Source organism: Cuculus canorus, chromosome 3 (genome assembly GCF_017976375.1).
Source record: "Cuculus canorus isolate bCucCan1 chromosome 3, bCucCan1.pri, whole genome shotgun sequence".
Taxonomy (NCBI): Eukaryota; Metazoa; Chordata; class Aves; order Cuculiformes; family Cuculidae; genus Cuculus; species Cuculus canorus.
Genome location: NC_071403.1, coordinates 41190015 through 41202843, shown reverse-complemented (window position 1 = coordinate 41202843; position 12829 = coordinate 41190015). Strand labels below are relative to the sequence as shown.

The window sequence follows — 12829 nt, the reverse complement described above, 5'->3', positions numbered from 1 at the left end:
GTGCACCAGATACATTTTAGAGCGACTTGCTAGAAAAAAAGAGGAACTTAAGAAGTGCACTTCCCTATTCTTATTTTCTTGCTATGGGAAACAAATGCATAAAATGTCTATGTGGAGGGCACTGAGGGAGAAGGTGCAGACTCTCAAAACACTGGAAGGTGTCAGTTCTCTTACTTGTAGTCATGTCCTTGCAGTTGCTTTTGTTCTGATTTTAGGTCTTGCTTGTTAAATTCCCCCCACATATCGAGCTGCCTCTTGATAGTATTGGACATTTTTCCTCCATAAAAATCCTATGAATATTTGAATATTGGATACATATTAGCTTGCAGGATCAGACCATAATAAATGTTTATAATGTGCTGACTAGCAAACACGGCATAGCCTTCTGTATACAAATCTGCTTTCCGTGTACACGTGTGACTTCATCCTCATCTTTGATATTCAGGGAAATGTAAGCTGATCTGAAACACCTCCTACATAGCAGTACTGTACATTTCAGAGTACCGACTAGTCCACATTGTGTATGCCATGTGGTACACGTTGTAACTGAACATTGTGTATTCTCTATTTTGAAGGGCAAGATAAAGCATTAAAGGTGGAGCTTATCTGATGGATGTGGACATCTGCATGTGACCTACTTATTTAGTAAACCTTTCTAGTCAGTGGAAATAAATAGACAATTCTAGGGTGTGATTCATCTGTATGTCCTAAGGTGGATGTCTAACAGAGGGCAGAGGATTTTACCCTCTAAAATTTTCTTTTACAACCTTTCAGTGGAGCATAAAACCACTTGCATGGGTGTAGACATAAAGAATGAAGCAAGAGAAATCATACCCTGAATATGTAACCTGTAATATTCTTTTTCATATTACTTCTGGCATCGGTTATTAACAGTTATAGGACACTATTCATATATATGGGTTTTTTATATAGTGGAGTGCAGCAATACATGAAATGCGAAGCTTAATAAGGGTTAGATTTCATCTTACAATATACAAATAACTTTCCATTTCATGCCTTTTCTGTCTAGGAGCTGGAACCCTGGAAACACAGTTTGGGCAATGGAAGTGCTGCCATTTTATTTGAACAAGAATTAGATGAGTGAGCTAATAAGACATGTTCTGTCCAGTTTAAAGCTCGTTTAAACAAATTTTATAGTAGAAAATGTTAGAGAAAAAAAATGAAAGTATCCTGCATTAAAAATATACTTTAAAAGTCCTGAAGAACAGTTGCATTTCCACTGCAGCACTGCATTGGTTGTCTAAACACTATGGCATTGGCTCCAGAGGGACCTCCGACCTCAGCAGGAATAAATCCTTCTCCTGCCATTGAAGTCAGCCTGTAAATTCAAATTCATAAGCCAGGGTTTCTCAGTGGATTGTGTGATCTGCTGATAACTGACACATCACTAGGAACATGGAATTTGAAAAATCACCTATACAAAATATATAGTCATAGATTTATAAAAAAGATGAAAATCAGTGTGGTTTTTTTTATTTTGCAAAACTCTGAAAAGGAAAAAGATCACTGTGCAGTGAAGAGTCAAAAGCATATGTTGAATGCATGCATATTCAAACCTTGTAATACAGCAATGAAGGATGGTACTGATGAGAAGTTCTCTTTTTGAGCAATCGCTTTGAGAGAAAGCACTAAGCAAAAGAATCCTGTGTGATCTCCTTGGCTCTGGTAACTGACTACATTAAGTCTAAAGGCGCTGAATGACATCTTAATCTAAATATTTAAACTCTTTGAAGGAGTGTTGGAATCCGTAGCAAGATGGACTGATTTGTAATCTCCTTTCTCAATGTTATCTCCTTTTATCACATACAGCTATATGCCTCAAATGATGCATTCTTATCTAGTTGATAATGAACAACCTTACTTTGCAAATAGCCATGCCCTAACCTTGCTATATAATACATTTGTAAGTCAAAATTGTTTGTCTGACTCCACTGTAAATTGGGCATAATTTCATGACAGAAAACTATGCTGATGTAATGCTGTTGTGACAGGACAGTTTGATCCTATCAAATTGTCAGACATAGTAAAGAAAAAAGTGTGCCTAGACCTAAGGTCCTAAATCCCCTTTTGTGTTTGAAGTGCCTCATATTAAAGACAGATTTAAGAAGGAAATCAGTATTTCTGGTGGTTTTATCAAGAATTTGAGCACTCTTTTCATTTATTAATAGAACTTATTTCTTTCTAGCTCCTTTGTCCATTCTACTTGTGATATGTTCACAAAAGCTTTCTTACTTTCCCATTGCCTGGCACGAACATTCTGGGCCTTGCCATTCTTCATTTCCTACACACGCACTCCCACTCCTCACCCCTCTCCTGAAGCAGTAACATTTTCTTTGAGCAGTCCCTGGTGACCTTGCATTAGCAACATCTTGTTTCTGCATTCTTCTTTTTACAGCATGTTATGGTGTGCCTTAATTACGATGTGTTTTAAGATGCTTATCAAAGAAAAAGCAGCTTATATTTTTGTTCTTATAGCACCTAATATATATTTAGTTTGTGCAAAGGGCTTTGGAAAGCACTCTTTAAACATGGAATGCTTTAAATATGTTTACTTTTCTTTCTATTATTTTGTAACTATTCTTTAAAGGAAGTGCTATAACTAAGTGGAGTATTTGGCACACAAACAAGGAGCTAAAGCTTTAGAAATGACTACGTCCTAAGGTTCCTAGTATTTACACGTTTAGTTTTCTTGATTTAGTTTAAAAGGAAGAGGTTGGGCCCTTCGGAAAATAATTTTGCATTCTGCATAGGCTGTTTGACAATTAACCATGTGCATTTAAATAAAGAGCCAAAGGCACCAGCAGATCGGTGTAGTGACATATATTAGTGACATACAGTAACAGGATGTTTTCTCATCTCATGCTGATGTCAAGTGAGCAGTGAAAACAGATGAGTCATTTGTGTGTTTATGTGAGAAGTTAGGACAATTTTTGCCTTTTGGACACAGCCTGAGATGTAGAGAGAGTACTCTACCTTTGCAGGGGGAGTACAGGGATATTTTCACAGTTCCAAGTTTCGCAGTGGTTTCTTGTCCTTGTTTTTGTGTATGTTCCTGTGAGTAGGCACATGCAGATAATTTATCCCAATGTATTGCTCTTGGTGCGTACTGCTAGTTAAGCTGTTGTAGCCGTGCTACTAAGCTACATTCTTAGCAAGGTAAAGCATACTTATCTGCTGAAGGAGAACTGTAGCTGTGCCTTCTCTTCTACGCGTTTGTTTTGGAGACAGGGAACATGTTGGGAGGAGGGACAGCACCAATCTCTTTTCTATGCACTGTAAATCTTATGAAAAGATCCACTTAGTTCAAAATAGACTTCTTTTTATTTCTAATTTATATGCAAAGCTTATCTGTTGGTACTAACATCTACTTTACTGTTTTTTTAAATTTAATATGAAAGTTTTGATTAAAAATAAACAATACAAAACTTTTTAGCCATAACACCTTGGCCAGCTGCCTAGAGTTAAAACATCTTAGAGAAGCCATGGAAGAGGCAGGCTTTATTAAAACTCAACCCTACAGTAAATTCTTCAGATGAACTGAAAACTAAGGCAGCAGTTGACCTTCGGTGATGCGAGAAGTGAAAGGGCACCTCTGCAACAGTTGGTATATTGAATGTTGGCCAAGTTTTCCCATGCTTGTAATGTTGAGACTCTTGGCAAAAGTTTGTGATGACCGTGCCCTTTTTAAAGAAATTGGGGACTTCCTGATTGACATTCTGTAGAAGGCCACCTTTTTAAGAAGAGATCTACTGGATTAAATTATCTGCTTAAGTCCATGACAAAGCTGTTATGTCTGGATATCACTCATGAACTCCATGGAGTCACCAGCTGTAAGTAGCAAGGATTCTGAAGGAAAAACTGATCGTGCTTAAACGTGACAGGAAGTCCTTCCTATTTGGTTCTCTGCTTGGAGCAACTTCACAGTGACGATAGGTTGAAATTTCTGTGCTGCCTCTGCTTGGCAGCTCTGTGCTGGAGAATAGCAGCACAGAAAAATGTGTGGTTCATCCACGACTGCATGCAGCTTTCTGATTTAGGTGTACAATGCTTTAAATAAGTAAAGGTTAAGAACTCAATACCTGCACGCTCCAGAATATTTCACATAGCCTGGTACTGAACTTTTCAAATGCTGAACTGCAAGCAAAGCAGTTGCATGATTTTTTTGCTTGTTTAAAAGGAAGAAGGAAATGCATTGCAAGTTACACTCCCATTGAAACTGATCTATTCACTTATGGCACAAAGCAGTTATAATTCAGACAAATCATACGCTTCTGTGAACACAGACAGATTACAAACCTAAATAGTGTATACACTTTTACAGGTTATGGTATAGTTGCCATGGAAAAAAAAACCCAACATAAACAGGTTTGAGTGTTGTGTTACGGAACCTGCCAACCAGTTCAAAATACCAAGGCACTGAGTCCTTTCTCACCAGAGTTTGTGAACCATGTGCAGAGGAGGCTGGCCCTACTGAAATGGTTGACCCAACACTGCACTTCTCCGGCAGTCGCTGGTTGGTAGAGCGCAACCTTGGAACTAACGGCAGCTGGTTTAAGGCACAGCAGCTCTAAGGCAGCTCAGTCACCTTGTGTCTTTGCCTGATGTTATCACCTGCCAGGATTTTTATAATGGTAGAATCATAGAATCATAAATGGTTTGGATTGGAAGGGACCTTAGAGATCATCCAGTTCCAACCCCTCTGCCATGGGCAGGGACACCTCCCACTAGATCAGGCCTGTCCAACCTGGCCTTGAACACTGCCAGGGATGGGGCATCCACAACTTCCCTGGGCAACCTGTGCCAGTGCCTCACCACCCTCATGGTGAAGAAATTCCTCTTTATGTCTAGTCTAAATCCGCCCCTCTCCAGTTTATACCCATTGCCCCTCGTCCTATCACTACAAGCCTTTGTGAACAGTCCCTCCCCAGCTTTCCTGTAGCCCCTTCGGGTACTGGAAGGTTGCTGTAAGGTCTCCTTGGAGCCTTCTCCAGGCTGAACAACCCCTACTCTCTTCTAGCTTGTAATTTTAAAAAAAAAAAAACAAAAACAAAAAAACAAAAAAAACCACCATTGTTTTTAGCATGCAAAGTTAAACCAAGCACAGAATAACGTTGTGATTCACTGAAACGGCCAACGCCCAAAGCAAATGCTTAACGCTGACGGCATCCTTTATTTCTCCCAGCTGCGTTCGCAGCCCCCCGGGGCAGCAGCCATCCGTGCAGGGCACCCAGCAACTCCTCTCTCATTGACTCGCTTTTCTTCGCCGTGCTTTAAACCGAATTTCAGGCTGGCTAAGGCACGCCGAGATCTTAACACTACGCGGTGTACGGGACCCCTCGGAACGCGGCGGGGAGCGGGGCTGCCGCTGCGGAGCCGGGAGGAGGCGCCCATCCATCCATCCCATCGCATCCCGCCCCGTCCTGTCCCGGCGGAGGGCGCGCAGGAGGCGCCGCATCGCCCGGCCCAGCCCAGCCCAGCCCGGGGGCGCTGCTGCCGGGACGCGCCGGGGCTCGGCGTCCCCACCGAGGGATGCGCACGCCATGAGCTGGCGCTCCGGGTCCCGCGGCGTGGTCCTCACCGCCTACCACCCCAGCGGCGGCGCCGGCGGGTGAGTGCGGGGCGAAGCACGGGGGGAAGGTGCTTCCTTAGCCCCTCCGGGCTGGGGTGGGGGGAGCTGTGCTTCGTCTCGCATCCTCCCAAGCGGTTTTTCCTTTCTCTCTCCCTTCTCAACCCCTGCACGTCCTGGAAAAGTCCAGGCGCTTTTGCTGGGCTCGAGCGCCAAGGGCAGACGCTGTTGCCACGGTGTTTGTAGCTGGAAACAGATCCTTGGCAGCCCGAGCGTGTTAAACCCAAGCGTTTAACCCTGCTCGGTGCGTTTCTGGGCTTGGAGCGTTTATAGGATGCAGCGCTTGGAGCGGTTTGTAGGATGGATGGTAGGTGCTGCATCCAGGGAGAGCTGGACCCCAGAGCCTTTGGGATCGTGCTGTTTGTACCATGCGGTGCATGGATTTTCATATGACCCCTTTGCACTCTACTGCGTTTTACTTTGCATTGTTATTGTTACTGCTATTATTATTGTTATTACTTTGTTATTATTATTATCATCATCATTTTTACTGTGATAAACATAAGGAAGGTGCAGGCAAGGGTAAGATAAACTTTCAAAGACTTTGTGAATTTGCTTAAAAGGAGCGACTGATAATAGACAAAGAAGCCGGCTTCATTTATATGAAGGTTTAGGACCTCCGAGTGCCTCCCAGCGTGTGTTTAATACGGGCAGAAGCGCTGAGGGCTTTTCCATAGCAATAAGCAGAGAGACTGCTGTATGCAGAGTTTTGTCTTTAAGGCCCATTCAGCTTTGCCTCTTCCTTGCTGCAACTCTCAACAAAGCTCCCATTGATAAAGATGGGACTTTTATTAATGCTGAGAAGCCAGCTGAAACTGGAAAGGTATTGAAACTGGCATGCCATTTGCATGTGCCCATAGGAAGAGCTTGTCTCATAAAAGGCATTACAGTCTGATTAAAAGAAAAGAGGAAGTACAGTGTGTCATCCTGTGCAAAAGATAACTGATGCGTGATGATACGTCATAGCAAGAGTCCATGGCAAAAGTGAGAACTGAACCGAGAAATACAGCCTACCCTGTGTTTGAACCACAAAGCCATGCCTCTCTTTTTATTGAGGTACTTCCTTCTCCATTACTAATGTTATTTATCAACGCTGCTTTTAGTTCTGATGTCATCTTAACTACATGTAGAAGGGCATCACAGATCTAGTTGTTTACTACTGAATGCAAACTGTGTGCGTTTTGCAAAAACATCACAAAATTCACCACCTTCTCTGTTATTTTTTGTGATGGTTTTACTTCTCATACCTCTTCTCAGTCTTCCCATGGAGGAGAGGTAAGATTATTTATATCCTGCTCCTCAGGATAATTTCTGAATAAAGACCTGTGTATCTGTACACTGTTGGGATCAGTTCCCCCTTTTAATGTATGTTTGCCTGCATGCATGTCTCTAGGCTGCAGTTCCTCTGGGCTCCCAGAGGCCCCAGACACATGAGGACAGTCCCAGGGGCCCCTCCATGGCCTAGAAACTTGTATCCTCTGCCAAAGTCGTTCCGTTAGGAGCAGCGATCTCATCAGGTTCTCTGCAGCTGCTTCTGGGAACAGCCTCCTGGGTAAACTGAGACATTGCCATGCAAGTAATGGTGAACCTTCATAAATTGTTCTAATGTGGGATTAAGGGAGTGTGTGGGGAAATTAATGTGAAAAGCAATGCAATTTCCTTAATTATAGCAAATAAATATGTACCATAAAGCTGTGCAGAACAGGATATTCCCACAGTTAGTTTGCTTGAGTTCCACAGCTGGCAGTGTTACAACTTTTAAAGCCTTGCATGTTTGCCATTTAGCTCATTAAACTGAAGAACCTGAAGGAGACCTCTCTGCCTTTCTGCTGTGCCACTCTAAATTTGTACCTCAGTTCTGTCTATCCTATTTTCATTAACTGGGATCTCAAATCTGTAGTCCTTATTCATCTTCTCTCTTCTGCCCTAGATCCTCAGTGTCTTCCCACTACTGAAGTAAGAGGTCAGGATTATTGTTTTCATGAGGCAGGGAGGGAAGCGAATGATCACTTGTTATTTTTTGGTCTTTTTAAAAACAATGAACCAACCAAAACTTTTCTGAAACAATGTAACAGTTCTGTAGGATGTTTTTGTATTTTTCTAGCTACTTCTTTATCAACATTCCCAAGATGTGCAGAGCTGTGTGGTAATAATAGAACAAACTCCCAAACCCGTATAATTCTGAAACATTTTGTGGAAATGTGTTCTTCCTTTATGCTCTGTAAATGCGTATAATGTAAATGTGGGTAAATGCATCAGCTCTGTGGTCCAAGTTCTGCGTTTTATTGCTGGTGTAGAATTGGAACTTATTTTGCCTTTTATAATAAAAGAACAAAATAAGAACAACTTAGTATCTAGGTTAGCATATCTGCTAATTTGAAAATTCTGTAGATTTTTAACATGGATCTGAATATTAGGAAGCCTATACTCCTTAACCATTTTTTTTTCCTAACTGAGAAATCTTGCTTCAGGAGATGAAATAATTTTACTGATCTAATAGATTGTTGAGCTGCTTTCTCATTCTTTTTTTTTTGCCCTTTAAAGGTGCAATGAGCCTGTGAAATATTTCCTTTAGGAAAGGTGTACCTTACTGTTAGTTCATTAGGCTAAGGCTAAGACTAAAACTCAGTGTGATCAATGTGGTTACTTTCAGTTTGACAGTATAGCAATATTGCCTTGACAGTGGTGATGCTCAAAATAGCCTCAGAGCTGCCTTCTTTGCCACAGGGATGTTTATTTTACATTTTACTTTGAAGTAACAGTTAAAGGAATATCTTCTTACATTGTAGGTATTGTGGGTGATTTCTGTGGTATACCTAAATATTAATCCTAGAACTTCCTCAGAGAAATCACAAAGGCAGATTACCAAGTATCAAATTCAATTTTAATTGGTCTGGTTTTCATATTGCATCAGTTTTCTCACTTTCCAGTTTTAACCCCAGTGGGTCCACTAATGCTAGATTGGCTATCTTCCTATGTGCATTTTGATGTCATCTCCTTTTCTTTATGATGTTCATGCACAAGCTTTTAAATAATTTCTTCTTGTTTTTCCCATGGAACCATTTGTTGTTGTAAATGGACTCTGGAAAATGCAAATGAATCAAGTAGCTTGCAGTCTAAGACCCTGCTTCAGTGGCTGCTTGTAGGCATGTCACCTCGTGCACATGACTTGAAATCCACACTCTTAAGAATAAACTTCCAGTGCCATTTAAGTTCCTTCCTGGGGAATTTTACCCCATATACTGCGGAAAAAAAGGACAGCAGGTCTTGTGTCCTATTTGCCAGCCACATGTAGGCGTTTCAGATAACAAGTCTTCTCATATGGCTGCATAGGCTTTACCCTCAGGCAATCAAAAGCCATCCAGAGGATCCTCTATAGGACTATTTCTGTCCTGTAGAGTGAGTGAATATATCTATGTATGCATATATATGTATGTATGTGTATATATTTGTGAACATACACATATGTAAAAATATTTTTTAAATGTGATTAGGAGTCTGGAGTATTCCATGGATGGGAAATAGGATATAGTGAAACTACAAGTGAGTGAATGCAGAACTAACTGCATATGTAGCACTGCGCAAGGCACATAAATTTCCGCTACAGAGTATTTTCAAGAACCAAGCCTAAAATGCAGACTAAGTAACAGATAAATGACTGTAAATGTAGTGGCCACTGGAGTATGACTTTTCTTTTCTCTCCATACCTTAGTCTTATCTGGGAAATTACTCTTTTCTATTGTCTCCTGGACTGCACCAGGCTGTCCTGTGAGTCACGGCTTCCCTGTATCTGTTTCCAGTGAGTTGTTGTGCTTGCTTACCAGCAGCCACCACGTGCACTTCTGCTGCCACTTCACGTGCACTTCTCTAATTTACATTGGAAGACCAGTTTGAGTTTTGAAGCTTTGCAAGCCAGCACCTGTTTAACATTATATGTACCTGAAGGGCCTGTGAATCTTCATATTGCCAATGACTCATTAAGGACTTCAGCATTTCATAGAGCCTAGGAGATGGCTTTTTTCCCCTCACAGGCCATGCAGTTATGTGCACCTTCCCTTATTTGCCCAGTTTCAATCTTGCATACTCATTTGCAAAATGAAAACGATGAGTTGAGTTTCACTGAGATGAAGCTAAGGCCCAGACCAGTTCTGGAAGGAGTGCTGTAACCCTTAGCTACTGTAGAAGAGAAGATTGCTGCTGCCTCATGTCTCCTCTTTAGAGTGACACCTGCTAGCCAGGGCCTGTGATTCCCAAGGCTCACTGTCCCACTTCATTAATAAATCCACGTGACTTTCTGAGAAGCCATCTGACACTGTGTGGCAGTGAAATGAGGGGGGTCTCCATTGGGTTTTGTTGTAGAGAAGTGCCCTTTTTTCTGTGGGTTACTGTGTAAGTCTGCATAAAACAAAATATTTATTTGTGTATGACTTTGTAAATGTGGGCTTTACTAAATTAGTAGTGGTAACGTTAGTGTTCACTGTGGAGATGGGTGACAAGTGAGGGACATAAAATACTTGGTATTCTCTACTGACAGCTGTGGTTTAAATCAATCACTCACTGCTTCTCCCTGAGAAAGAAACCAGATGACAAAAGTCCTTTGAGCTTGGAAAAACGACTAAGACTTCTGCTATGAATTGCCCAGAATCTATTATTTTTTCAAATGTTGACCATAAAGACATTACAAATCATGGATACAAGAGGAGTTTGTTTTCCTTTCCAGAATAATCTGCCTCATTCATTATTCAAATATTTGCTCATTTTAATCCGAAGACTTAATTGTTTCCATCTTAAGCTGAGTAGAAATCTAGTAGTAAGCATGAATTCATGCCTTTTTTCAAGGGAAGTTTCCATTTCCATTCTTTCTTTTCCCACCAGTGACTCACTATTGGAATTGAAATACAGTGAAACCCAGTATGAAGCACTAAAGCAGTGTGAGAGATACATGTAATGCTTAATGTATAAGCAGGAACTCAAAAGGGCACAACTCCCATACAAGGACAGGCTGAGAGAGTTGGGGTTGTTCAGCTTGAGGAAGAGAAGGCTCCAGGGAGACTTTTTAACAACCTTCTAGTACCTGAAGGGGCTACAGAAAAGCTTGGGAGGGACTGTTTACGAAGGCTTGTAGTGACAGGACGAAGGAGAACGGGTATAAACTGGAGAGGGGCAGATTTAGGCTAGACATTAGGAAGAATTTCTTCACCATGAGGGTGGTGAGGCACTGGCACAGGTTGCCCAGGGAAGTTGTGGATGCCCCATCCCTGCAGGTGTTCAAGGTCAGGTTGGATGGGGCCTTGGGCAGCCTGATCTAGTGGGAGGTGTCGCTGCCCATGGCAGGGAGGGTGGAACTGGATGATCTTTAAGGTCCCTTCCCACCCTAACTATTCTATGATTCTGTGATTCTATGATTACTTACAACGGACTTAAGTTGGTGCAGTCTTTCGCAATTTAATTTGCAGTCTGCTAGTACAGCACAGATTTTGGGTTCTCCACATCATTACAGCATTAGTTGTTCCTAACCCCTGTAACCTGTCTTTTGAGATGCCAGTATGGATGGTTCAGTACCTTCCATGTGTTCAAAGATCTATCACATTATAACTTGCTTTACAAAATAATAGCAATGTTTTTATCAGCTGAGTTTACAAGCTCTGCGTGAACACAGTCTATCTAAATGCAGTAGAAAAATCTTGCCTTGGCTTTGCCTGCTAATTTGAACAGCGTTTATTGTCCAATGCCTACCAACATCTTCAAATAGAGCTGACAGGCAACAATGCTTTAATTGCTTTATTTAGAATTGCTTTTATGTCTGTTGTACTTAATGCATGTATAAATATGTAGTATACTGTAGACCCGTAATGTGTTGCTTAGTTACCAGTGTATTGATCCCAGTAACTTGATCTACTGACAGCAAGATGTGTCCTGACATTTCCTGCTTCCTTGATTCCAGATTGTTGCTTCATGGGGTAGCTTCTTCCCCCAGTTTGCACCTTTTTTCTTCTTTGAATTGGTCTTGCTCCTGCCTTTGGTGCTTACTGTGTCTTTCCAATCAATTCAAAAGCCCTTCTAGTGCCTGTTACCTATTGCCAAGTTGCTGTTCAATTTTATCTTGTTAGAGGAAGCAAATAATCCTCTTCGAGTCTCTTTGTTTCTTCAGTCTGAAAACTCATTTTGTAACACTTCAGTATTTTCAGCATCCTTCTTTATGCTTGTCCTGCTACTTTGCTTCTCCTTCATCTCCCAGTCTGAATTACATGCAGTACTTCAGTGTCAGTCTCATGAGTGTTACCCACACAGGTAAAATCTCTGCCTTGCTCCTAATTACCACCTCAGCCAGTTGTGTATGCTGCAGTCATGCTGTCTTGTTTTTCTAAGCATCCTAGTGGAACTCGTGTTGAGTTGCATGTCCTTTCTGATCCACAGGTCTACTCGAGCTTTTATTTTTCAGTGCAGTCCCTGTTGTCTGACATAGACATTGTCACTGTTTCTTGCACTTAGATATCCATTTAGCATCTGTCAGTATGATAAAACAACATTATTTCAACAAGCCTAGTTCAACGTGTGACCCAGATTATTCAACATAATGGAGGTAGGTTTGATTTAACACCTTTTGCTCTCAGTGAAAACAGTCTATTCAGTTCTGCTGTGTGTCAGGCCCTTAAATAGATATAAAATGAGAAAAACTGTGCTGAATCAGTGGAACTACATAGCAGAAAGGAGTAATACCAGGGCCTTGGGAATATAGGCTTTCTTTTTTCTTTTAATGACACACAGAGAATGAGATGTCATGCTTGTCTAGCTATAAGGGATGTGAAGCATAAAGGCCTTTTGAACATTTTAATTAAGGACTTTCCCGTTTTTTCTTGAGAGTGTACAGAACATAATGTAATGTATTACTAGATGTACTGTTATACGCATGTAGACTTCATGCAAAATTGGGGTGTAACTGAACTTCCGATGAGCAAAGTGCCAGAGGAACTGTGTAAGTCTGAACTCCACTGTTTCCTCCAAGTGTGGTATCAAATAAATATTTTTCTATTGTTTCTCTAAATTCTTTTTCTTTGAAGAGCAGAATTGGTGAAATTTTTTTTCAAATAAGATGGATGGCATTTTCAGTCTGCTGATAGTGGCACTCAATTAAGAAGTGTTATTATCTATTGCCAATATTTTACTTTTGTTTCATAACCG

The 12829-nt window shown here is 41.2% G+C and overlaps 1 protein-coding gene across 2 annotated transcripts in view; it reads left to right on the top strand.

The window, feature by feature from the left end:
• ARHGAP18 (Rho GTPase activating protein 18) overlaps nucleotides 1–12829 on the top strand; it is a 94258-nt gene that overhangs the window by 19965 nt on the left and 61464 nt on the right. The window contains exon 1 of one of the 2 annotated variants that reach the window (XM_054062994.1): nucleotides 5375–5629. The exons of the other annotated variant lie outside the window; for it this stretch is intronic. Within the exon in view, the coding sequence (XP_053918969.1) occupies nucleotides 5562–5629 (68 nt within the window). The 5' untranslated portion in view covers nucleotides 5375–5561. Of the gene's footprint in view, nucleotides 1–5374; nucleotides 5630–12829 lie in introns of those variants that run through there. 2 annotated transcript variants of the gene reach the window in all.